The sequence below is a fragment of the Oncorhynchus kisutch genome, linkage group LG22 (genome assembly GCF_002021735.2).
Source record: "Oncorhynchus kisutch isolate 150728-3 linkage group LG22, Okis_V2, whole genome shotgun sequence".
In the NCBI taxonomy this organism is placed as follows: Eukaryota; Metazoa; Chordata; class Actinopteri; order Salmoniformes; family Salmonidae; genus Oncorhynchus; species Oncorhynchus kisutch.
Window position 1 is genome coordinate 21,360,325 of NC_034195.2, and position 27,352 is coordinate 21,387,676.

The window sequence follows — 27,352 nt, forward strand, 5'->3', positions numbered from 1 at the left end:
TTCCCAGTTGTCTGGAACGCGTCATAAGTGTTTTACCTAGGCGCACTAAACTTTTATTTTGAAACATCTTTCTCGACGTCACGGGGGAAAGGTGTGGCCCGGATGTTAAACACGCCCACCACAAATTGGTAACCAATCACAGACTATTTTATTTTGGCCAATGAGGACGAGTCGTCCTCGATTGAGGCCTTCGCGCCGTGCGGTGTTTTTTTTTTTTTAGACGGATCGATAAAGAATCTATACCTGTGCTTTTCTCATGCGTTAACAATGCCGTATGCTAACCAGCCAATCACAGAATTGACGGATGAGAATGTTAAATTTGTCATAGAGAACACCGATCTGTCGTGAGTAACCATTTAAATTAATTATCCAAACGTTAGCTTGCTAGTGAACGAGCTCGTTACGTAGCTTGTGAGAGCGTAGCCAGTGCAATGAATAGCTGGCGCCCGCTGATACTTAATTAATTGAAATAACTACAGCATGACATATGTCCATGTTTTAATACTTCTGTATCGCGTAGCGTTAGGTCACTAGTTGGCTTGCTGGGAGGGAGCAGCCGAGAGTCGGGTTGCCTCCCACGATGTAACCAATGTATGTTCCAACATACTTTTGGTAATTCAGTGTATGTGGACACCTGCTTGTCGAACAACTCATTCCAAAATCATGGATATTAATATGGAGTTGGTCCTCCTTTTGCTGCTAAAACAGCCACCGCTCTTCTGGAAAGGCTTTGCACTACACGTTGGAACATTGCTGCGGGGACTTGCTTCCATTCAGCCACGAGCATTAGTGAGGTCAGGCACTGATGTTTGGCGATTAGGCCTGGCTCACAGCTGGTGTTCCAATTCATCCTAAAGGTGTTCAATGGGCTTGAGGTCAGGGCTCTGCGCAGGCCAATCAAGTTCTATCACACCAATCTCGACAAGCTATTTCTGTATGGACATCACTTTGTACACAGGGGCATTGTAATGCTGAAACAGCAAAAGGCTTTCCCCCAAGCTGTTGTCACAAAATTGAAGCACATAATTGTCTAGAATGTCATTGTATATTGTAGCATTAACATTTCCATTCACTGGAACTAAGGGGCTTAGCCCAGACCAGTATACCGCCTCCACCAAACTTTACAGTTGTCACTTTGCATTTAGGCAGGTAGCATTCTCCTGGCATCCGCCAAACCCAGATTCATCCGTCTGACTGCCAGATGGTGAAGTGTGATTCATCACTCCAGAGAACGCGTTTCCACTGGTCCAGAGTCCAATGGCTGCGAGCTTTACACCACTCCAGCCGACGCTTGGCATTGCGCATGGTGATCTTAGGCTTGTGTGTGGCTGCTCGGCTATGGAAACACATTTCATGAAGCTCCCGACGAACAGTTCTTGTGCTGACGTTGCTTCCAGAGGCAGTTTGGAACTCGTAGTGAGTGTTGCAACCGAGGACAGACAATCTTTTCCCACTTCAGCTCTCGGCTGTCCCGTTGTCAAATCAAATATTTTGTGAGCTTCTGTGGTCTACCACTTTGCGGCTGAGCCGTTGTTGCTCCTAGACGCTCCTTGTTGCTCCTTCCACTTCACAATAACAGCACTTCCAGTTGACTGGGGCAGCTCTAGCACGGCAGAAATTTTACAAACTGACTTGTTGGATCCTTTGATGGTGCCACGTTGAAAGTCACTGAGCTCTTCAGTAAGGCTGTTCTACTGGCAATGTTTGTCTTTGGAGATTGCATGGCTGTGTGCTCAATATTATACACTTGTCAGCAACGGGTGTGGCTGAAATAGCAGAATCTACACATTTTAAGGGGTTTCCACATTTTTTTATATACAGGGCAGGTCTGGGATTTTCGAAACAAGTGCAGGGTAGTAGTGCCTGCTCATCACCCCGGAGGGCTAGCTAGATCATAAGCTTAAATATTACATGAGACCGCTATTGGCTGAAGTTACAATGTTAATGTGTTCTTTCACATGTGTTGTCTGATTATAAAGGGTTGCAAATTCCATCCGACGTGTCTTTGTCAGAGATTGCAACAATAGGTAAGTTACTCTATCGCCTGTGCTTGTTCTTATTAATAATATTCTGAATGTGTAGCAGTTTGTAAGATCCATGTCCTCGCCACAATGGTTAGTGTAAATGTTAATCTCATGTCTCATTTCAGCTATTGATTGGATTCAAATTGATGCAAATTCTTCTGTGATCCACGATGAGTCCATTGCTCACAGAGTAGGAATGTAGTGAATTGTACAACTTTGTTTTTGTCCCTTCTAGTGCCTCCTGTGTTCCAATATTGCACTGAAAACTATGATAAAATTTTCAGGTCTTTCCCCCTCACAAGGGATGATGTTGTGGACAAGATGCAGTACTCCAGAGTAAGCATTTGAACACCTGATGAAGATGGCTGAAAGTATCATTGCCAGCCATGCTTACTTGAAGATGAAACTCCTAATGCTTTGTCCCTCTCTTCCCCTCTACCGCAGGACTGTACATGTGACGATTTCTGCCCAGAATGCTCTGTTGAACTGACGCTGGACTTTCGCTGCACAGCGGACCAGACAAGGCATGTGACCTCACGAGACCTGCTGTCCAACCACCAACTCGAGTCATCCCTGTGAGTGAGCTTCCATTCAACCATAATTCAACGTCGACTTTCCTCCCCTTATTATTTTCTTCAGAACTGAGTTGACTTCTATATTATCTGATCTTCAGGTGACCTCCAAGAGTCGAGACAATGATCCCAATGACTGTTGAACAGGATGGTGAGCTGCTCTTCCCCATGGTCTTCTATTACAGCATTTTATTATAAATATTTGGTGTCTTACACACACTACCTCTGTTTCTCTCTCTCGACTCTGCCACAGAGTTACTCTGTGGCAATGGGGATAACCTTCCAGAAGCACAACAATCTCTGCAGCACTTCACCATTCAGGCCTTTATGGTAGTGGCCAGACTGAAGCCACTCCTCAGTAAAAAGGCACATGACAGCCCATTTGGAGTTTGCCAAAAGTCACCTAAAGACTCTGACCATGAGAAACCAGATTCTCTGTTCTGATGAGACCAAGATTGAACTTTTTGGCCTGAATGCCAAGGATCACGTCTGGAGGAAACCTGGCACCATCCCTACGGTGAAGCGTGGTGGCAGCATCATGCTAGGGGGATGTTTTTCAGCGGCAGGGACCGGGAGACTAGTCAGGATCAAGGCAGAGATGAACAGAGCAAAGTACAGAGAGATCCATGATGAACTGCTCCAGAGTGCTCAGGTCCTCAGACTGGGGCGACGGTTCACCTTCCAATTAGACAACAACCCTAAGCACACAGCCAAGACAACGCAGGAGTGGCTTCAGTACAAGTGTCTGAATGTCCTTGAGTGGCCCGGCCAGAGCCCGGACTTGAACCTGATCGAACATCTCTGGAGAGACCTGAAAATATCTATGCAGCAACACTCCCCATCCAACCTGACAGAGTTTGAGGGTTTGCAGAGAAGAATGGGAGATACTCCCGAAATACAGGTGTGCCAAGCTTGTAGTGTTATACCCAAGAAGAATCATTGCGGTAGTCACTGCCAATTGGTGCTTCAGCAATGTACTGAATAAAGGGTCTGAATACTTATGTAAATGTATATATGAGTTTTTATTTATTTATATAAATTAGCAAACATTTCTAAAAACCTGTTTTTGTTTTGTCATTGTGGGGTATTATGTGTAGATTGAGGGGGAAACATGTTTAATCAATTTTAGAATAAGGCTGTAACGTAACAAAACGTGGAAAAAGTCAAGGGGTCTGAATACTTTCCGAAGGCACTGTATGTGACGATGCTACATAGCCTACAAGGATAGACTGACATTCAACACATGTTGCGACCCATAGAATAAGTCACCTAGTTTACACACATTCCGGTCAATCAAAGCAGCGCTACAGTCGGTCTCCATGTGTAACAAGCGAAGTGGGAGATTAATAATCAATGCAAAATAGAATTGGCTAAATGAGAAGTAGGCGGCTACAATGCTCAACCAACAGGTAGGCCGTTTCATATGAATGGAGGTCTTGTAGACCAGTACGGGGAGCACAGCAAACTTTTCTCAATTAGCCATGCTACTTTAGCTAGCTAACTTAGATGGCTACTGTAGCTGGCTACCTTCTTTAGGTACAAAGATTTGATGCAGTCAAAACATGCACTACCAGATGGTATGATAACCTATGGCAGCTATAAGTTTGCCTAACTAGCGGGAGTCGGTTTGGCTACTTTCTCTCCCTCCGTGCACAGACTGTCACACACACTGGCCCATGCTCCTCTCTCGCCCCACCATTCTGCTGAAACAGAGAGTCGATATCTGACAAAACATATGATTTGAATGGTGGTGAAATCAATTAAAATACCCATCCCTAATCATCAGTGTCCATTCCTATGATGACAATACCAGTATGTGATAGAGGTTTTGATTGTTAGAGCAGTATGTGATGATAAAGATGGCAGCAACGTCACGGTTAATTTCTGTTGTCTCAAACTTTTGCAGATTCTATTACAACGTGGAGACGTGTGGCTCACTGCGACCTGAGACCTTCGTCATGTCTGCTCTGGCAGTGCTGAAAAAGAAACGGAGTGATTTACAGACCCAGCTGAGCCACGAAATCCAGAGTGACGTCTTCACTATCAACTGAGACCTGCAGTTTTAGCCAGTCCTACAACATTGAGACTTATGTTTCAGGATGATATGTTAGATAAAGGAATAAAGACAGACACCAATGTCAGGTTCAATAGCCTTGTTTGTGCATTGTACAAATCCCTACAACTGGAGTCCAGGGAACAGTCCGGCTAGTCGATTACCTATCAACTATACTCCGTAACATCCTTTTCAATAGAAAGTGCAAACATAAAGGCATAACATAACATTTTTAACAGTCAGGTCATAACAATAGAAAAAGCATTACATTTTCTTTTTTACTTCAGTTGTCGTCTTCCTTTTTTAATTTCAATTTAATTATTTAAGAAAAAATATAGATTTTAATTAACCGAGGGCAAGTTAACAGTCCCTTGCTTACAGAGTAAGCCTGTCCGGTGGCTTGCACAGCCGACCCACCCGTGAGTAAGTATTGGCTCTGACAGGGGTAGGATTAGGGGCACGAGCTGGAGAGCTTGGTGGGGTAGAAGCCTCACCTTCAGTTGGCCCATGTCTCAATTCTGCACCCCTTACCCTTAGGCCTGGACTGTGATCCAGCTCATCTAGGTGAGTGTATGGCGTGTTCTGGTTTGTCTGCTCTGCTACGCGCAGATCCACCCGATTGCGACGATAGAGGGAGCCACCAACATCCACCAGGTAAGAACGTGGTGCAACTCTCTGCAGGCATGTGCCCAGCCTCCAAAGTCCTGTGTGGTCTCCCGGCAGCGGTTTCATCCTTATTTCATCCAGCTCTGGTAGGTCTCGAGCAGTCCGGTCGTAGAAGCACTTGGCGAGCTGCTTTCTGTGACAGTTTGTCCGTGACGCCAACCATGACGCAGGGCTCAAGTAGCTTGTTAGCTACGGGGATGGTAGTCTTCAGACGTCTGGACAGAAGGCGTTGTACTGGGCTGCTGTCCATGTTTTCGGTGGGTGTGTTCCTCCACTGTAAGATCGCTTTCCATGGGTCGTTGCTGTCGCACAAGGCCCTGCTTAACAGGTTTTTTGCAATCTTGACAGCTGATTCTGCCTTGCCATTTGCTTTTGGGTGTCTTGGAGAGGAGGTCACGTGGTCAAACTCCCATTCTGAGGCGAAACGCTTGAACTGTGCAGTGAATTGTGGGCCATTGTCCGTGATTACCTTGTCAGGCTGACCTTGCCTTGCAAACTGCGCCTTGCAGCGCTTTATGACCGTCTCTGCAGACAAGTCAGGGAGCAGTTCAATTTCCCAAAAGTCAGAGTAGTGATCAACGATGAGAAGATAGTCCATGCTGACGATTTGCCAGGCCCTTGTGGGCAGTTCGTGTGACATCATGGTTTCCTTTCGCTGTTCATGAGCGTACTCGTTGCATGTGGTACAGTTGCTGACAAAGTCTAATTTCTGCTTGCATGTTTGGCCAGTATAATGTTTCACGAGCCTGGCGGTAGCATGCATCACCTCCAACGTGACTGGAGTGTATGCGGGTAAGCATCTCTGGACGTAGTGATTTGGGAATAATGACCTTCTGACCTCTGAACAAGACGCCATTTTGCACGCTGATCTCATCTCGAAAGGTCCAGTATTCTCTCACTGTGAAAGGTGTCTCCTCTTTCAAGTATGGCCAACCTGCGAGAGCCATGGACTTCAGTGACTGTAGGCGTTCGTCCTTGTCAGTGTGTTGCCTTATCTGGGCTAGGCGGTGATCTGTGACGTTTAAGTAGTCTGCCTGATTGATCTGTTGAACATCTTGTTGTTCCTGCTGTAGCGAACAGATGGCCTGCCGCTGATAGACAGTGCCTCTGCCTGTACATTGTGTTGTTGCCCTGCTCAGTTTGTCGCTGATGTACATCTCTGGTCCTGGCTTGTAAATGACCTTCAGGCTGTAGTTTTGCAGAGTCAGGAGCATGCTTTGAAGCCTCTTGGGCGCGTTGAGGAGAGGTTTACTGAATATGGCAATGAGTGGTTTGTGGTCAGTTTCAGCGATGACCAGGTCTCGCCCATATAAGTAGTGATGGAATCGCTGGCAGGAGAAGACTATGCTGAGGCACTCTTTCTCAATTTGTGCATAGTTTTGTTCGGTGGGGGTGAGCGCTCTCGAGGCAAACGCAACGGGCTGGCCTTCCTGCATAAGGCAGCATCCAAGTCCCCTTTGGCTGGAGTCGCTCTGGATTGTGACAGGCTTCATGACGCCGTAGTAGCGCAACACTGGCATGCATGAAGCCAGAGATTTCATCTCCTGCACTGCGGCCTCGTGCTTGGGTAGCCAGTGCCATGGTGTGTCTTTGTCCAGCAACCGGCGCAGAGGCTCACAGACTGCTGATAGGTGTGGCATGAACTATGCAAGATAGTTTGCAAAGCCGATGAGACGCTGTACTCCTTTTGCATCAGACGGGTTTGGCATGTCGAGGATCGCTCTGACCTTGTCTGGGTCCGGCTTCAGGCCTTTTGCCGAGAGAATGTGGCCATGGAAGTGGACGTCTTTCACCTTGAACTGCAGCTTCTTCAGGCCAAGGCGAAGCTTAACTGATCGGCAGCGCTCCATCAGTGCCAGGAGCTTCACATCGTGGTCGCGTACTGCTTCTTCGTCTGTGTCACCACAGCCTACGATCAGGACATCATCGGCGATGGGTTCAATGCCCTTGAGCCCAGCCAGTAACTCGTGCTGCTTACGTTGGTATATCTCAGGCGCCACTGAGACACCAAACGGGAGCTTGAGGCAGCGTTTCCGACCCCAGGGGGTCCAGAAGGTAGTCATGAGGCTGCTTTCTTCATCCAGCTTGCATTGAAGGAATGCATCTCGGGCATCCACCAAGGTGAAAATCCTGGCCTTGGGAAGCTTATAGAGGACATCCTCTAGTGTCGGCATGATGTAGTGGGATCGTTTCAGTGCTTGGTTCAGATGCTTTGGGTCGATGCAGACCCTCAGCTTCTCTGGTTTTTTCACTATGACCATATTGATGATCCGGTCAGTTGGTTCAGTCACAGATGTCATGTGGCCATCGGCCTCATACTTGTCCAGCTGGGCCTTCACAGCCACTTTCATTGCAATGGGCACATTGCGAGGAGCACACTGGACTGGAGTGATGCTCTCATCCACTTCAAAGTGTACCTCCCCAGGCACTGATTCAACGGGCATGTTGAATACATCGTCATATCTGCTGAGTAGTTGTTGTTTGGACAGGGGTCCATGCTGGACATGATCCACAATGTGCAGGTCATTTGGTACAGTGAACTGCATCAGTCCCAGGCGTTCGCTTGTAGAGCCTGAGAGGAGAGGATGTTGACTGGTTTTTACAATCTCAAACTCCAGCTTGTGTTTGCGTCCCTGAATAACACATTCGGTCTCAAAGGTGCCCATAGAGCTCATTAGCTCTCCTGAGTAGAGCTTTAGTCTAGTATCGCTGGGCAATAGATGTGTGTCAGGTGCCAGATTGATTTTGTCTTTGTAGCTCATTAGGTTGCATGTAGCACCAGATGACACCAAATGTCACTTTCACTTTTCAGCTCTGAACATTGAGTGACATCATCAACACAGTGAATTTTGCCCTCACTCACCCTTTTGCTTTTGAGACACACTTTTGCAAAATGATTATTAGTTCCACAAGCTCTGCATGGGTTTTCCGTAGGCAGGGCAGTGCTCTTTGCCACGTGTGTGTGTATTCCCACAGTATTTACATGCTACGGGGCTCTCTGTGTTCACCGTTCGTGGTGAATTGCTCTGCCTCGATTGGTTTAGTCTGAATGTCTGCCTAGCAACAGCGTGAACGGTATCAACGTCGGAGCGTGGGGTTTCGATTTCCATTGCTCTCATTCTCATGTCAGTGACTTCAGCAGTGCGGCACATTTCAATGGCAGTTACTAATGTTAAGTCTCTCTCTCTCTCAGTAGACGCCGGCGTGTATCCTCATTTGCAATTCCCAGCACTATTTTGTCACGAATCAATTCATCTTTCAATCCCCCGTATTCACAAGCGGATTTCTCTCTCAAACGGGTTACAAAGTTGTGTACTGACTCACCCTCTTCCTGTTTACAGCTTCCGAAAACGAACCGCTCATAAATTACGTTTCTGGCGGGTTTGAAGTAATTCTCCAATGCATCCAATATAGCCTTTGCATCACACTGTTGTGCTGTGAGGGTGAGATTGTTCCGGTAGATATGCCTGCATTCGCTGCCCATTAAACTCCTCAGAGTTGTAGCTTGTACCTCGTTGGGTTTCTCATGTAGACCGGTCGCCAGCGCATAGTCCTCGAATTCATCCCTGAAGTTGTCCCAATTAGTATTCCAGTCCCCCGTAAGAACCATGGGATTTGGTGGCGGAATGTACGCTGCCATAGCAATGGAATATGAGATTTCTTTGCCTTCAGTCATCGACGTAGGTAGTGATGCTAGCTAGCCAGCTAACAACGAGTTGATCAGTGTTGTGAGTAGGAAACGGCGTGTGTTCGCATATGGAACGTAACTGCGCCTATACTGTACTTAGCTACAAAAATAACAAACGTGTGTTTTCCGAGCCACTTCTGATACCATGTTTCAGGATGATATGTTAGATAAAGGAATAAAGACAGACACCAATGTCAGATTCAATAGCCTTGTTTGTGCATTGTACAAATCCCTACAACTGGAGTCCGGGAAACCGTCCGGCTAGTCGATTACCTATCAACTAGACTCCGTAACAATTTAGAGAGCAGATCCAGTTGCAAATCAAACTTTTTGGATGACAACAAACCTGATGTAAGCAGGAAAAAAGTTTATTTAAGAGCTCGCCAATTGAAATCAGCAGTTTTTATATCGTCCACCACATTTAGTCCTTTCTCTTCGTTCTCTGCTATGTTAATATTTGTCATTTTTTGTTGAAGTTGTTTGCGGGAATATGTTTTGAATTGTTTATATTGTATACCGAAAGAATAAACTCATATTTTCATCCAGATTGAATGTGCTTGCCTTTGAATATAAATAAGGTGATGAATGCGAGCATAGGTGAGCAGTCACTAATGTGCGACTAAATTCTACAAAGAATATTCTAAATGCAAACAAGCCCTATATACCTTCTCTTGCAAAGTGGTTTTAGAACATTTCGTATTATTCTGTATGTAAATCAGAGAGACTCCATTTAGTATGTTACAGTTCATATGATATGTATTATTAATGTCCATCCATTTCGTATGTTACGAATTACAATTTATTGTGGCTTACGTTAGCTAGGCTAGGGTTTATGGTTAGTAGATGGTTATGTTAAGGAAAGGGTTAGCCAACAGTAAGTACTTGCTAATTAGCTAAAAAGCTAAAGTTATCCATGTCACTGCCAATCGGTGCTTCAACAATGTACTGAATAAAGGGTCTGAATACTTGTGTACATGTATATCAGTTTTTATTTATATAAATTAGTGAACATTTCTAAAAACATGTTTTTGTTTTGTCATTGTGGGGTATTGTGAGATTAACACGCAACCTTTGCGTTACACTCCTACCAACCACCCTGCTTTCATTTTTGCCTTAAACTCTGGTGGCGTTTTCTAAACGAAGCATTGTATACTACCTAAATAAAGTACATTTCTGTTTCAACTATAAGTCCTACAAACATGATAGTACTGTTAGAAAGGTTTCAGATAACGGTGTCAGTGACTACTGCGGATCCCAACAACCTCGGTCCCCCTGTTGGGGAATAAGTGATTTTAAAGTGTAAATATGATATAACGTGTCAGTAACTGTTCCAAAAAGAATAAACATGCGCAAATTCCCATTGGAGCAGGGCTTGCGCAATGTGCCATTTCTTCATTTTTTGTCTTACAGAAATTATATACATATGAGGAAGTGGCGGCTGGAGCTATTGGAGGATTGGCTCATTGTTATGGCTGGAATGGGTTAAACACCAAACGTGGAAACCACATGTTTGACTCCTTTCCATTTACTCCATTACAGCCATTACAATGAGCCCACCCTTCAATTGCTACTCCCACCAGCCACTGATAGGAGAACGCGGAAGCCTCTACCTATTATCAATTTATGTAAATATATACTTTACTATTAATACTTTTGACAATTTTCACTCCACTACATTCCTAAAGAAAATAATGTGCTTTTTACTTCTTACATTTTCCCTGGCACCCAAAAGTACTGGTTACATTTTGAATGCTTAGCAGGACAGGAAAATCCCTGGTCATCCCTACTGCCTGTTATCTGGCAGACTCACTAAACACAAATGCTTCATTTGTAAATTATGTCTCAGTGTTGAACTGCCCCTGGCTATTTAAATGAATCAAATAAGAAAATCGTGTCGTCTGGTTTGCTTAATATAAGGAATTTTAAATTATTTATACTTTTACTTTTCATACTTAAGTACATGTAAAACCAAATACTTTTAGACTTTTACTCAACTATTTTACTGTGTGACTTTCACTTTTACTTGAGTCATTTTCTTTTAAGGTATCTTAACTTTTACTATGAAAATGGTGTACTTTTTCCACCACTGAGTTTTAGCCACGATGCTCCTGTACTGCAAATGTCTGAGTGATGGAACACCATCATCCCGGAAACCCTATAACCACTCCAATTCGTATACTGACCCACAGATAACACAATCTGAATTGCACTCTGCACTGCCCTTTCCCACCTGGACAGAAGGAACACCTATGTGAGAATGCTGTTCATTGACTACAGCTCAGTGTTCAACACCATAGTGCCCACAAAGGTCATCAGTAAGCTAAGGACCCTGGGCCTAAATACCTCCCTCTGTAACTGGATCCTGGACTTCCTCCCTCTGCAACTGGATCCTGGACTTTGTGACGGGCTGCTCCCAGGTGGTAAGGGTAGGCAACAACACATCTGCCATGCTGGTACTCAATATCAGCTCCCCTCAGGGGTGCGTGCTTATTCACATCCTGTACTCCCTGTTCACCAATAACTGCGTGGCCAAGCACGACATAAACACCATCATTAAGTTTGCTTACGACAAAACGGTGGTAGGCCTGATCACTGGAAATGATGAGACTATAGGGAGAAGGTCAGAGACCTGGCAGTGTGGTGCCAGGACAACAACATCTCCCTCAATGTCAGCAAGACAAAGGAGCTGATTGTGGACTACAGGAAAATGAGAGCCAAACACGACCCCATTCACATCGACAAGGCTGTAGTGGAACGGGTCGAGAGCTTCAAGTTCCTTGGTGTCCACATCAAGACAGTCGTGAAGAGAGCATGACAATGCCCATTCCCCCTCAGGAGACTGAAAAGATTTGGCATGGGTCCCCAGATCCTCAAAATGTTTTACAGCTGTACTATCGAGGGCATCCTGACCAGTTGCATCCCCGCCTTGTATGGCAACTGCTCTGGATCCGACTGTAAGGTTCTACAGAGGGTAGTGCGTAAGACCCAGTTCATCACTGGGACCAAGCTTCCTGCCATTGATGACCTCTATACTAGGCGTGTCAGAGGAAGGCCCAAAAACTTGTCATAGACTCCAGTCACCCAAGTCATAGACTGTTCTCTCTGTTACCGCATGCCAGCAGTACCGGAGTACCAAGTCTAGGTCCAAAAGGCTCCTTAACAGATTCTACCCCCAAGCCATAAGACTGCTGAACAGTTAATCAAATGGCTACCCGGACTATTTTCATTTTGACAAATACAATTTGATTTGATTTTAAGCGGGGAGAAATGGCTGTGGCTCTGGTGGCTGAGTTCTCTGATGATCTTGGCCATCCTTTTGAAGGTGTCCTGGCTTAGCTACAATACTACCACAATACTAGTTGACAACAACTATTGCCCCTGGCATGACCACTAGATTGCGCTGTAGGGCTACTACATCTAGCCACAAAGGTATAAACGTAAACAGACCATCAGTCCCGACCGTGTTGCCTCACCCCTATGTATTGACCATTGAGAGGCTTTGAAGCCACCTTTCAGCCATATTGGCACTCCCCAGTAGGAGCAGTCCTTCATAGGAATCAGTGGAGAATTATACAGTATTTCAATTAGTGGAGGCTGCTGAGAGGAAGACAGCTCGTAATAATGGCTGGAATGGAGTAAATGGAATGGTATCAAACACATGAGAAAAAAACCAAAACATTTGTTTGATACCATTCCATTTACTCCATTCTGGACATTATTATGTGCCATCCTCCCCTCAGTAGCCTTCACTGATTTGATTAAAGGCAGACTCAGCGATATTTATTTTATTTTTAATTTCACCTTTATTTAACCAGGTAGGCTACTTGAGAACAAGTTCTCATTTGCAACTGCGACCTGGCCAAGATAAAGCATAGCAACAACACAGAGCGACACATACAACAACACAGAGTTACACATGGAATAAACTAAACATAATCAATAATACAGTAGAAAAAAAAAGTCTATATACAGTGAGTGCAAATGAGGTAAGATAAGGGAGTTAAGGCAATAAATAGGCCATGGTGGCAAAATAATTACAATATAGCAATTAAACACTGGAATGGTAGATGTGCAGAAGATGATGCAAGTAGAGATACTGGGGTGCAAAGGAGCAAGATAAATAAATAAATAGTGTATGGGGATGAGGTTGGTAGATAGATGGGCTATGTACAGGTGCAGTGATCTGTGAGCTGCTCTGACAGCTGGTGCTTAAAGTTAGTGAGGGAGATTTTTGCAGTTCATTCCAGTCATTGGCAGCAGAGAACTGGAAGAAAAGACAACCAAAGGAGGAATTGGCTTTGGGGGTGACCAGTGAGATATACCAGCTAGAGCGCGTGCTACGAGTGGGTGCTGCTATGGTGACCAGTGAGCTGAGATAAGGCGGGGCTTTACCTAGCAGAGACTTGTAGACAACCTGTAGCCAGTGGGTTAGGCGACGCGTATGAAGCGAGGGCCAACCAACGAGAGCTTACAGGTTGCAATGGTGGGTAGTGTATGGAGCTTTGGTGACAAAACGGATGGCACTGTGATAGACTGCATCCAGTTTGTTGAGTAGAGTGTTGGAGGCTATTTTATAGATGACATCACCGAAGTCAAGGATCGGTAGGATGGTCAGTTTTACGAGAGTATGTTTGGCAGCATAAGTGAAGGATGCTTTGTTGCGATATAGGAAGCCGATTCTAGATTTAATTTTGGATTGGAGATGCTTAATGTGAGACTGGAAGGAGAGTTTACAGTCTAACCAGACACCTAGGTATTTGTAGTTGTCCACGTATTCTAAGTCAGAGCCATCCAGAGTAGTGATGCTGGACAGGCAAGCAGGTGTAGGCAGTGATCGGTTGAATAGCATGCACATAGTTTTCCTTGCGTTTAAGAGCAGTTGGAGGCCACGGAAGGAGAGTTGTATGGCATTGAAGCTCATCTGGATGTTATTTAACACATTGTCCAAAGAGGGGCCAGAAGTATACAGATTGGTGTCGTCTGCGTAGAGGTGTACCAGAGAATCACCAGCAGCAAGTGCGACATCATTGATGTATACAGAGAAGAGAGTCAGCCCGAGGATTGAACCCTGTGGCACCCCCATAGAGACAGCCAGAGGTCCGGACAACAGGCCCTCCGATTTGACACACTGAACTCTATCAGAGAAGTAGGTGGTAAACCAGGCGAGGCAATCATTTGAGAAACCAAGGCTGTCGAGTCTGCCAATAAGAATGTGGTGATTGACAGAGTTGAAAGCCTTGGCCAGGTCGATGAATACGGCTGCACAGTAATGTCTCTTATCGATGGCGGTTATGATGTCGTTTAGGACCTTGAGCGTGGCTGAGGTGCACCCATGACAAGCTCTGAAACCAGATCGCATAGCGGAGAAGGTACGGTGGGATTCGAAATGGTCTATAATATGTTTGTTAACTTGGCTTTCGAAGACCTTAGAAAGGTCTAGGGTAGGATAGATATAGGTCTGTAGCAGTTTGGGTCTTTTGAAGAGGGGGATGACCGCGGCAGCTTTCCAATCTTTGGGAATCTCAGACGATACGAAAGAGAGGTTGAACAGGCTAGTAATAGGAGTTGCAACAATTTCTGCAGGTAATTTTAGAAAGAGAGGGTCCAGATTGTCAAGCCCGGCTGATTTGTAGGGATCCAGAGTTTGCAGCTCTTTCAGAACATCATGGATTTGGGTAAAGGACTAATGGTGGGGGCTTTGGCGGGTTGCTGTGGAGGGTGCCAGGCAGTTGACCGAGGTAGGAGTAGCCAGGTGGAAAGCATGGCCAGCCGTAGAGAAATGCTTATTGAAATTCTCAATTATAGTGGATTTATCGGTGGTGACAGTGTTTCCTAGCCTCAGAGCAGTGGGCAGCTGGGAGGAGGTGCTCTTATTCTCCATGGACTTTACAGTGTCCCAGAACCTTTTTTAGTTAGTACTACATGATGCAAATTTCTGTTTGAAAAAGCTAGCCTTAGCTTTCCTAACTGCCTGTGTATATTTGTTCCTAACTTCCCTGAAAAGTTGCATATCACGGGGGCTAATCGATGCTAATACAGAACGCCACAGGATGTTTTTGTGCTGGTCAAGGGCAGACAGGTCTGGAGTGAACCAAGGACTATATCTATTCCTAGGTCTACATTTTTTTGAATGTGGCATGCTTATTTAAGATGGTGAGGAAGGCACTTTTAAAGAATAGCCAGGCATCATCTACTGACGGGATGAGGTCAATGTCATTCCAGGATACCCCTGCCAGGTCAATTAGAAAGGCCTGCGTTTGACAGTGATGAGTGGAGGCCGTTTGACCGCTGACCCATTACGGATGCAGGCAATGAGGCAGTGATCGCTGAGATCTTGATTGAAAACAGGTGTATTTGGAGGGTGAGTTAGTTAGGATTACATCTATGAGGGTGCCCGTGTTTACGGATTTGGAGCCGTACCTGGTAAATGCATTGATAATTTGTGTGAGATTGAAGACATCAAGCTTGGATTGTAAAGATAGATATGACGTAGACGCAAAGAGTAAACATCATAGGGGTCAATTTCTGCAACAACTAAGAGTGTTGAATCGCAAGGCTCCACTTCTACGCTATTTTGGTCCCGTGGCTACCACGCTCTAACAGCCTGAAGCAAATCCGTGCGCAGTGACTGTGTCTTGCATCTGGCTTATTTCAATATCTGCGGTGCTGCTGGTGGCAATGTCATTTCGCTGAGTCTACCTTTAAATGTTTCAAGGACAAAATTACATGTATTTAAGTATTTTTTTTTATTGTTGTATGGGAGACCGAAACATTAGTGATCTAAATATATATGGGGCGGCAGGGTAGCCTAGTGGTTAGAGCGTTGGACTAGTAAGCGGAAGGTTGCAAGTTCTAAACCCCGAGCTGACAAGGTACAAATCTGTCGTTCTACCCCTGAACAAGCAGTTAACCCTAGGCCGTCATTGAAAATAAGAATTTGTTCTTAATTGACTACTAAACCTGACTAAATAAAGGTAAAGAAATTATATATATACTTTAAGGTTTGTGTTATTTTACATTTTTTATGTTTAGCTCACATAATATAATAAAAAAAAAAATGCATTAAGGTGTCTGTAATATAATAAATGCATTTCTATAGCTTCCAAAATATTTTTCTCAACGGTGGAGGGAGGACTTCAGATGGAGGCACGCTGGCTTTAACACAGCGCCCCCTATATGTCATCTAGTGTAAATATAAATCATTGGCCCGGACAAACTGTACCATCTGCATCATGATGACTTGCACGCTAACGGAATGGTGCGTGGATCGTGAACATGCAGAAAAATGGAGACGTGAGATGAGTAGATATTCATGTTCAAATGATTGCCAATATGTTTTCCACATTTCTTTGCAGAAAGATCATCAATTCGAGGCAATTGATGTCAGGTCAGAACCGACTATTATTGCATGATATCAGTCATAAAAACAGCAACAATGTTGCGACAGAGACGAGGAGCAACAATATTGCGTTTGTTGAACGCTGCCTCGTAATCTACAAGGTGGGGGTGGCTCATGTGCAATTTATTTTAAAGCCTAATAATTCACTATGCAAATTGCTTCCCTGCCTTGACAGTAAAATGAATGAACATTTGTTTTTTTTTACTACCTTTGTCATTTTTTACATTTATGAAGATTATAGCAATGCTTGCAAGTTGCAACAAGACAATCTCTGCTTTTTGTTTCAGATAGAGAAGTTGATGTGGATATCTTGATGTGCCTTTTCAACTTTGTCTGATGTACTGATGACACCATCAACACAGAGGCTGAGATGTCTGCAGCAGAACCAGAGGCCTGTGCCCTCTCCTCTTCTTCACTTGATGTGGAAGAGAAATGTCAGTACTATGGCAATTCTAGCTCTGATCCTCCCACTGAACCACATCCAGACATGGACATGTTCTGGTACACATTCATATTAAACCTATATCTCAAAATCTCCAGATATTCCCATGATTTAATTGTTATTGACTGAATATGTTGATGTCATTTTGTCACTGCAGCTGTCACAGTGTCCAGGATTCCTTACTGAGCTCTGACAGCCGCTTCACAAACTATAGAGGGATTCTCAACTGGATCATTATCCTTCTGGTGAGTCATTCTCTCTGGATACAAAATGTGATCAAGTTCTATAGGCTATGCAGGGAAAGAGAAGAGACCAATATTGTTGTATTTTCAGATCTTGACCCATGCTCACCTGTTCCTGGATAACTTTATACAGTGAGTACACACACGGACACACACTCAATTAGCAATGAATGTGTTTTCTTTTTTCTCTGACATACCCTCTTCTGAACAGACACGGCTTCTTGATTGACTTGAGGAAAGTCTTGGAGCACCTTATGGAGGACCATTACAACTGGCCGTCTGTCAACCTCATACTGGGTGAGTCTTTGTCACCACTGCACTATTGTCAGCTTAACCAACTGCACAAGGAATATACTGTTAATGAATATGAGTAATAAACTCACTCATCCTTCATGCTTCTCTCACCTTTGCAGCTGCCAATATGTTTGCTATTGCTGCTCTGCTACTTGAGAGGTGTCTGGATAAGGTGAGACAGTTCTACCCTTGGCTTTTCAAATAAGAGAGGCTAGGCTATGTGAACTGTCTCACAAAGGTTGATATGTGGGTGTTGATTCTAGGGAACACTATCCCCAAGTGCAGGGCACTGTTTACACCTGGGGAACCTGGGATTACTAACACTTTTCCCTGCTGTCATCATTCTATATGATACTTCAATATCAACAGGTAAATACCGCAAGTATGATCTGCACAGATATTGACCTGTACCTGAAATTCCAGGTTGTTATGGCTCCATTGCAATAGAGTATATTTAGCTTTGTGTGGATGTGCAACCTCAATTTAAGATGATGACTCACCCTGTCTGGTGAAACTGTTTCACTATCTGCCTATCAGGGGGAGCATATTTCTCACTCTGGACCTACACTGTTCTTGGGCTCAAGCTTTATTCTTACCAAGAAACCAACAGTTGGTATCGTCAGGGGTCTGTTCCATCATCAGGTATGTCAGTGGGAACCGTTTTGTTTTTCCTTCGTGGCTGCAGTTACCGCTGGTTGATTTCCTGCAGTTATCACTAATTGTAATTACTGCTTAGGCTGAAGATAATTCTTCTGTTGTTTGGATTTCTGGTGTGGTGAATATCTGTATCTGTTTTCCAGGAACGGACAAGTGTGTATTACATGAGACAAAAAAACATATAGAACACCTAACTATTAAAGGTGAGAACGTCATTCTATCTCACGCGTAATGGCTTGTGCACAATTCCTGCCTGTCTAGTTGTAGACTGAGAACACATAGACAGTTAATGACATTGACTGTTCTCTCTGTCAGACCTTTACTACTTTCTCCTGGCGCCCACTTTATGCTACCAGCGAAACTTCCCCTTCACACCGAGGGTCCGTATCAACGTTCTTTGTAAGACACTGATAGAAATGGTGAGATAAAACCTCACCCACACAATACCTATCCTGTGTAATTATAATGTTAATATGCATTGATTATCCACCATCTTATTTTGGGCCTCTACTTTCAGGTGGTCCTTACTCAAATTATTGTGGGAGTTGTGCAGCAGGTGATATGTTTTAACTTCTAGGTTTGGTATTCAATTATCCTTCTGTTTGCAAGTCTATCCATCTATCTAGAATTAATTTGAAATAGCTTTATCTTTGTTACCCATTGTAATTCTATTCCATGCGTACCTTTTTGTTTTCCTATCAGTGGATTGAACCCATCTTCCAGAGATCAGAAAACTCCTTCTCTGTGAGTGAAAGCAATATCCCCTTTTCATCAAAAATGTAATGATATAATAATCTCACATTATTTCCTCTGACTTTTCCTTTCCTCTAGAATATGGACATCACTACCAGGGTGGAGCACTTGATGGAGCTTGTGGTAAGCATGTTTGTGTTTTAGGGTAGTGGATCATTATTAGTATGTTTTGGTGGTATCAAACAATAGCCGTGTCAATAAAGAGGTGCAATTTCCTTTACAGGCTCCCAACCACTTCTTGTGGCTGATGTTCTCTTTCCTGTTTTCTCACTCCTACCTGAACTTCTGTGCTGAACTGTTGTGCTTTGGAGACCGCCATTTCTATGGGGATTGGTGGTCTGTTATATCCTAATCTTTCATTTTGGATGATCCACTTGTATGTGTTTATGTGTAATAGAGTAACATATGTTTAATAGATTCATATTTTCATCTGCAGGAATGCTAAAACACTAAAATGTTTTTGGGGGAATTGGAATATTCCTCTTCATAAGTGGCGCTACAGGTAGTAGTGACCCTTGACACCTAAGTAGACTTTTCCCATTCTCTCTCAGAAGAGGTATGGACTGTGTGTGTAAAACTAACTTCTATCACTTTTTATCCCTCGCTTTCTCTTACATAAAGACACTTGTATACACCACTACTGAAAAAGAGGGTGTCACAAAAGCAAGCAGATCTGCTGGTCTTCCTGATGTCAGCTGCCCTTTGCGAGGTAGGACTGGTCATAGTAGGACTGGTTGTTATTGTTATTATGGTGTAGATGGGTGAGTACAATCAGTTCAGTTATCCTGTGCGAAATAATGATTAGTTGCTAACTGCTCAAAGCTGTCCCCTGTGCTACTATGAGACAATCCATGGTAATGGGTAATGTATTTACATTTAGTTTTTTGTTCCTTGCAGTATGTCATTGCTCTGCCCTTACACAGCTGTCGTCTATGGATCTTCTTCATGATGATCTTTGAGGTAAGGGAAACTGAAATACCATCAAGGATATACTGTATGTGTTTATGCAGTGTGTGTGAACATGCATGTTAACTCCTCCCTCTTTTTCCCTGTCCCAGCTCCTGGTAGATGTTTACCTTGGAGACTATTTCAAGGGTAACTATGGCAATGGGCTGGTGTGGCTGTGCTTTCTACTGGGTCCTCCCCTGGCTATGATGACCTATTTCCATGACCACTACATGAGTCACCATGGCCAACATCCTCCTGGACTGTCCGTTGCTGAGTGTTTGTCATGATCACTGTCGTATACACAATTGGATATAGCACTTTCGGATACCTTTGATAAGACTTATGTCCAGCAATGGACCATTTGTAGGGACAGTCGGCATATCAGACAAATTGTTCCCATTTTTGTTGAAAAACTCAAGAAATTAACACCTTCACAGCTATTCATAATGCTTTTGAATTTGAACAATCTGTGGATACGTCATGTAATGATATGACTCAACCTCACATGAAAGATATGGCTGCTTATTCACTGTATATCAACATATGGTTTTGGTTCACCCAATGTTACTGTAAGCTTATGGATTATAGCCAACTTATTTCAGACAACATTAACTGCTGGGTGAACTATTGGTGAACCACAACATGTTGAATTTAAGCACTGTTTGAAATATGTAGCTTCTAATTGTTGTTACTCAGTATGGGGAAATGTGCTTTTAAATAAACCGCATTTGAAGCTTTGTTATCTTTGGTTTATTAAAGGGGCAGTCAGCAGTTGCTACATACATTTTTGAACTTGTAAATTAATGAAATGTACCCATTGATTCTTGAAGAATATAACTTATAAAATATTACTTATAAATGCCTCATGAGCTTAGTTCAACTGTACCCCATCAGAACCGAAAATATAAGCTTGTTTTACTCCAATATTTGTAAACAAAGTCAATGTAAAAAAAACAAAACAACACTATTTATCATCAAAACATGGTTAAATGTATAATGTTGATATCATGGATGGTCAGTCCTTGCCTCCATAGCTCTGTCTATGAATTTATTTGAACGTGGTTACATTTCTCCATCACTCAGTTATGTACCAAAACGAGTGGGGATACAGCGTTAACTGCTGTAAAGTCGTCAGATACTGTACATGTGTTTCATGTTGTGAACCACAATTCAATGCGCTGGCCATTAATGAGAATCACGTGACCCCGTCATTGAGGCAGGCGGAAATGAAAGTTAACTAGCTAGTTGAACCAGCGGACCACAGCTAAAAAAGGTAATTACGCTCAAATTGACAAAATACGTTACCAACAATGTCAAGTAATATAGTATTGTTGAATACATTTATTAAATAGTACACATATCCATCTACGTTTACGAGAAAATGTGACAATTATCTTGTCCTTATGCCGACAACAAAGCTGTTCGCTAGCTTGCAAGGAGCTATCATCAATCTTCCGTGTTTTGTTTTTGAGTGCAGGATATTTAAATACGGAGCCAATGAGCCAATTTGAGTTACTGATATGTAGCTACAGTTAATCGATACGTTTAGCGAGCTAGTAGTTTGCAGCAAATGCGATGTCTCCCCTTGGAATTAGTTCGCTACATCTCTTACAGGCAGTAAATGTTGATGTTCTCGTCTTGTCGATTTCGTTGGGTTACGCTGTTTACTAGTAACGTTAGATAGCTACGGCTAACCGATCCGCTAGCTATATGCTTTCATAGTCGACATCAGTGACAAAATTACAAGGTGATTCACAAGGACTCGGCCACGACCCAAGTTATTGGCTAAGAGATAGAAAACCTTATCAGACTAGCTAACCGTCTCTTTGCTGATGTATGTGATAGCTAGCAAGGAGTTTGCTATGCTGGACGGAGGACGTGTATTTTAAGACGTGATTAACACCCAGATATGAGTCGCAACTATTCGAGCTACTACTGTCTACTATGCTAGCTAGATATGTAGAGGAAATTACAATCCACTGCCAGTTGTAGTTGTGCCAGACAGTTCTTTCCAAGGTGGTGAAGCTAAGGTGCCTAGATAGCTAGTATATGATCATTTGGCTGTAGTAGTGTAGATGGCATTGGCATGATATTGTTGTTGTAAGGATTCACTGAGACATGCTATTTTACTATGTATGTTGTTATTTACGTTATGGATGGTACACAGGGGAAATGCATAACTCATTGTTTTGAATTGCAGTCTGTGATTTAGGCCTACTTTACAGTTTGCCTTCATGTCGGTTATGTGTTTTCTGATTGTGCCTGTGTGTGTGTGTGTGTCTCAGGGCTGTGATGTCATGGCAGCTGCCAGCGTGACAAGACCTGGCAATGTCCAGACCACAGAAAAATCACAGTTGACCTTGAAAGGTAATAATCAATATGAAACTTTTAATTCCTCTCATCGATCACCTTCTATTGTAACCTACTCTAATACTCATCCTCCTCCTTCCCTATGTATGTCTGACAATTTCTCTCATGCCAACCACCCCCAGCTCTTTTCATCATCCATTGTTATTCCAGTTTCCCATTTGCTCTCCCTGCCATTTATTCCCTCCATTTTGCTTTCTTTTCCCTCAGTGAATTGTTCATGAACTACCATGTCACTCATCACTCGCTCCCCCTATCGTATAATATCAGATAAAACAGGTTTAATTCACCTTGACAGTTTAAAACTATTGGAAGATTTCTGGTCTATTGAAAAGATACAGCAGTAGCCTAACAGTTATTCGGTGCATATTTTCCTTAGCTGACATTTAATTTAGTCCATTCTGACATGGATAGGCAGACAGTTGTGACATTTCGAAGGCCAAGTGAGCATCACAGTAATATGGAACAATCAACAACTAATTTATTAACAGAACATGCAATCCAAGGGGCAATATCCACCTAGTTTTGCATGTATCAGCTAGAGGGCGATATTTGCATTTTTGTGTTTTCTTGCCATACATACAGTTACAAATGCAGAGTAGCTGTAATAAGAATGTTTTAATGGTTGATCAGAGTTCGGTGTACCACAGTCATTCAAATGGTCTCTTTTTGTCATATGCATATATGTTCATCAATTGTTTGTTTTTTCTTGCCGCAGTGGTCTCAGCAAAGCCTCAGTCACCTAAGCTGCCCACCCGTTCCAGACTCAGCTCTTTTGTGGAGGTGACTGCCGATGGCCTGACTAGTGAAACCAAGAAAACAGGAAAACGCACTGGACACCTTGAGTTACAGTGGAACGAGGACCTCACCCTGTGAGCAACTCCCCCCCCCACCTTCTCTCAATTCTGACACAACATGCCAATGCTATGCCGCTGTCCAGTAATACCACATGAATGTGTAATGTAGGTTTTTCTGTCTGTGTAACTGATTTTGACTTGTGTGTTGTGTAGGAATGTGACGCCTCAGAGCCACTTAGATCTGAAGTTGTGGAGCTGCCACACCTTGAGGAAGGAGTTGCTGGGAAGTGCCACCATTGACCTGCTTGACACCCTGCGTACACATGATGGCAAGAGTAAGACAATAAAAGTGTATTTTTAAAGTTGTTTTAATTTTTATGTAGGCATATGTTCATGGATTGTTAATAGGATTCCTAGTCATGCAACTAAAGTAGTCTTTCCAGTTGAAAATATTTGGGGTTATCCTCTTCAGAAATGAAAGATCAAATTTACACTTGTGAAACAGACTCCCTCAGGATGTGTTTTTATACAAACAATGTAAGAAGAAGAGAGAAAGAACTTTGGTTGCCTTTACGCAATTGATAGAGCACATCTTATCATCTCTTACTCGCCCTAATCCTTCATTTTCTTTCTCCTACATTTTCTCTCTCTTCACACTCTCCTCCATCTATCCCTCCCTCCATTCCACACTCCCCACTTTCCCTCCAGTGGAGAATCTGCAGCTCAGTCTGGTCTTGCAGACAGAGAACAAAGGCTCAGTTGTAGCAGGAGGCGAGCTGAACGTCTGTCTGGACGGCCTGGTTGTTGATCTGGGATCTTTGCCCAATGGCAGCACAGCAACAGACAGTGAGTCCCGCCTTACAACCCACATACACACTCACACTCACTCACACACTCACACACACACACACACACACACACACACACACACGTTAACACTTACAAAAAAGTACACACTATTCTTAATGCAAACATAATGCTCCCACACACACTTTCACTCTTTCTTGCATTTTCTCTCTCTCTTGGTCTCTGGTATATATTCACACTCATTACATTTAGTGACATGTTTGTGGTTACTTATATTTGTTCTTTTTCAGACTCCACCCAAACGAAAGTGGGGCTCATTTGGAAAAGGCCAAAGAGTTTTTACTTTGAAAGTGTGGTGGTCTCAAATGTGATGGAATATGAGTTTTTTGAGCCATCTTTGCTCGTGTGCAAGTTTGTACACAGTCTTTCATGGGTTTTGGCAGTCTTTCACATGTTTTGAAACATGTGGACAGAAATACTGGGGAGGACTATCTCTGTTTGACCACTTTCCACACTTTCTTGTAGGCCTAGTTGATACTCTTGCTTAACATTCACTAGGCCTATAACTTGTGGACACACTAACAGAATTAGATTTCAACAACAGTAACGGACCTGTCAATAGTTGACTACACGTATCCAAACAAGGGGTGGAAAAATAGCGCAAACAGCAGACAAACTTTTGTCAGACAAAGATTGGGCTTTTGACAAAGATTGGGCTTTCCTCTAGAATAGTTTTTAATGAATAACAACGCATTAAACTTATTTATAGGGGTTGCTTGAGTTTCCCAGTTCATGCATCTCCCATCTTTGTATAAAACAACACACAAGCCTTTTCATACTGAATCACAGAGCCAGAGTGTTTCCTAGTGAATGAGCACCGCACAAGTCAGGGTTGGGTCTCTGAGCATATGGTTCATAAATGTGTCTCTGTGTGTGTTTTTATACATATCTAAATATATGTGCATGAACATTAATATTGTTCTTAAAGCGATGAATAAGCTTCACATCCTCTGTTCCTTTTGGATCTGTTACAGTGGTGTTCTCCAAGCACTGTTTCACACACGCACGACATCATCACGCACAGCCATGCACACTTACGCACATGCTTGGGAGTACTTACGTGTAATTTGTTTCTCAGACTTGCGTAATTGAGTCTTATTTCTGTGAGCTGTGCAGGACAATCAACTCCTGTGATCCAGGACTGGGGGGGGGGGGGATGATAGGTGTATTAAGGCAATGAAATGTGCTTTCTGATGTCATAATGGTCTTGTTTGTTGGGGACGGTTGTTAGTGAATAGAGGTCTTGAGTGTGCCCTCTGAGGTCAGATTTTTTTTTGGGGGGGGTGTTTTTTCGGGGATGTATGAAGGTCTGGAGTGTGTGCTCTCTGGTAGGTTGGTGTATAAAGGTTCAAGTGTGTGCCCTGTTGCTGGGGGAAGGTATATTAAGACCCTCTGTGTTCTCTCTGAAGGCAGCTCTGTTACTTTAGTGTTTTAAATCATTTCCCCTGGCAGATTTTCTTTTGACACGCTGACACACACTGCCACCATAAACAGGCCTTTGTGCTGCAGCCAGTAAAAAAACACTTGGACCAGACAGTACTCACCTTTATGTACAGTGGGGTCTGAAATAGACACCCGTGATAAAGATGAGCAAAAACTTACTGAATAAAATGCATATTTAAAATACTGAGCTACATGTAACTGCCAAAATAAAGGATATACCAACATGGTGGCCTAACACCCTATTAAGACACTATGAGCCAGAACAGCTTCAATGCATCTTGGCATAGATTCTACAAGGGTCTGGAACTCTATTGGAGGGATGCAACACCATTCTTCCATGAGGTGTTTTGTTGATGGGGGTGGAAAACACTTGTCTCAGGAGCGGCTCCAAAATCTCCCATAAGTGTTAAATCCGGCTGTGATCTGGTGACTGAGATGGCATATGTTTTACATTGTTTTTGTACTCATCAAACCAATCAGTGACCACTCGTGCCCTATGGATTGGGGCATAGTCATGGTAGCCAGAATAATGGCCTGGCAAGCATTTTTATACATGACCCTAAGCATAATGGAGTCTTATGATAGGGAAACATTTAGATTTCTGCCTAAATAGACATACCCAAGCATACATTATTTTCATGAGATGGCTATAAACAATTATTGGTAATGTTGCATCGTTTTAGAAAGATCGGGAACTCACCTTTTTCAAGTAGTAGGGCTTGGAATGACTAAGATGCTTTCTAAATATAGTAGCAATCAAATAATTAAAAACTTATGATAAGGTTTCACATTTCTTATAACTGTAAAATAAATATGATCATACTTAGTGACAGTACAATATTGGCACTATTTCATACAACTGACAAAATAGAATTTTCTCCTTAACATCCACTGAGTGGTGCAGAGACACCATTCACATGTGTGCAGACTCGTTACAACTTCAGCTTTAAGCACAAAGTGATTCTGTCAGTCTATGAGAAAGTGGTCTTGTTTCAATGCTATGAAATGATTTAGTATTTCTTCATGTTGAGAGCTCTAAACCTTCCTGTACGTTTTCACCCCAACCCCAGTTGTAACTAACCTGGTTCAGCTTATCAACCAACTAATTATTAGAATCAGGTGTGCTAGATTAGGGTTGGAGCGAAACCCTACAGGACAGTAGTTCCCCCATGAACAGGGTTGGAGAGCTCAGATGGGGCTTACTGCCACTATAAGGCACGGGAACCACAGAGTGCTTTATACAATGCATTTGGAAAGTATTCAGACCCCTTCCCCTTTTCCACATTTTGTTACGTTACAAACATATTCTAAAATGTATTACCCCATAATGATAAAGCAAAAACAGGTTTTTAGACATCTTTGCAAATCTATTAAAAACAGAAATCCCTATTTACATAAGTATTCAGACCCTTTGCTATGAGACTCAAAATTGGGCTCAGGTGCATCCTGTTTCCATTGCTGATCCTTGAGCTGTTTCTACATCTTGATTGGTGTCTACCTGTGGTAAATTCAATTGATTGGACATGATTTGGAAAGGCACACATCTGTCTATATAAGGTCCAACAGTTGATGGTGCCTGTCAGAGTAAAAATCAAGCCCTGAGGTTGAAGGAATTGTCCATATAGCGCGGAGACAGGATTGTGTCGAGGTACAGATCTGGGGAAGGGTACCTAAACATTTGTGCAGCATTGAAGGTCCCCAAGAACACATTGGACTCTCATTCTTAAATGAAAGAAGTTTGGAACCCCCAATACTCTTCCTAGAGCTGGCTGCCTGGCCAACCTGAGCAATCGGGGGAGAAGGGTCTTAGAACTCGATGGTCACTCTGACAGAGCCCCAGAGTTCCTCTGTGGAGATGGGAGAATCTTCCAGAGGGACAACCATCTCTGCAAGTGCTTCACCAATCAGGCCTTCATGGTAGTGTGGCCAGACACACATCACTCCTCAGTAAAGGCACATGACAGCCCACTTGGAGTTTGTCAAAAGGCACCTAAAGGACTCTCAGACCATGAGAAACAAGATTCTCTGGTCTGATAAAACCAAGATTGAACTCTTTGGCCTGAATACCAAGCGTCACGTCTGGAGGAAACCTGGCACCGTCCCTATGGTAAAGCATGGTGGTGGCAGCATCATGCTGTGG

The 27,352-nt window shown here is 43.3% G+C and overlaps 2 protein-coding genes and 1 pseudogene across 11 annotated transcripts in view; all 3 read left to right on the top strand.

Moving 5' to 3' along the window:
• Window positions 1-141: 141 nt before the first annotated feature.
• Window positions 142-2,968, top strand: LOC109867405 (DNA-directed RNA polymerase II subunit RPB3-like; annotated as a pseudogene).
• Window positions 2,969-15,309: 12,341 nt separating this feature from the next.
• Window positions 15,310-20,476, top strand: LOC109866826 (diacylglycerol O-acyltransferase 1). Of its 6 annotated transcripts, none has more exons than XM_031801387.1 (19): window positions 15,310-15,364; window positions 16,359-16,503; window positions 16,690-16,903; window positions 17,002-17,089; window positions 17,178-17,218; window positions 17,298-17,383; window positions 17,500-17,552; window positions 17,644-17,749; window positions 17,918-18,022; window positions 18,181-18,240; window positions 18,353-18,456; window positions 18,555-18,593; window positions 18,740-18,781; window positions 18,869-18,913; window positions 19,014-19,126; window positions 19,227-19,292; window positions 19,412-19,499; window positions 19,688-19,750; window positions 19,849-20,476. In XM_031801387.1, the coding sequence occupies exons 3-19, from the start codon at window positions 16,773-16,775 to the stop codon at window positions 20,023-20,025; spliced, it is 1,407 nt and encodes a 468-aa protein (XP_031657247.1). In that variant the 5' UTR covers window positions 15,310-15,364; window positions 16,359-16,503; window positions 16,690-16,772; the 3' UTR covers window positions 20,026-20,476. The 6 variants fall into 6 exon arrangements, with proteins under 6 accessions (XP_031657247.1, XP_020311270.1, XP_020311269.1 ...); XM_020455681.2 differs by lacking the exon at window positions 15,310-15,364 and adding an exon at window positions 15,372-15,426; XM_020455680.2 differs by lacking the exon at window positions 15,310-15,364 and adding an exon at window positions 16,108-16,261.
• A 422-nt stretch (window positions 20,477-20,898) lies between these two features.
• Window positions 20,899-27,352, top strand: part of LOC109867081 (NEDD4-like E3 ubiquitin-protein ligase WWP2) — a 43,894-nt gene continuing 37,440 nt past the window's right edge. For 3 of the 5 annotated variants that reach the window (XM_020455995.2, XM_020455997.2, XM_020455996.2), the window contains exons 1-5: window positions 20,904-21,011; window positions 22,024-22,105; window positions 22,824-22,977; window positions 23,116-23,237; window positions 23,611-23,748. In XM_020455995.2, the coding sequence (XP_020311584.1) occupies window positions 22,036-22,105; window positions 22,824-22,977; window positions 23,116-23,237; window positions 23,611-23,748 (484 nt within the window). In that variant the 5' untranslated portion in view covers window positions 20,904-21,011; window positions 22,024-22,035. Of the gene's footprint in view, window positions 21,012-21,093; window positions 21,486-22,023; window positions 22,106-22,823; window positions 22,978-23,115; window positions 23,238-23,610; window positions 23,749-27,352 lie in introns of those variants that run through there. The other 2 variants (XM_031801391.1, XM_031801389.1) reach the window with 2 other exon arrangements.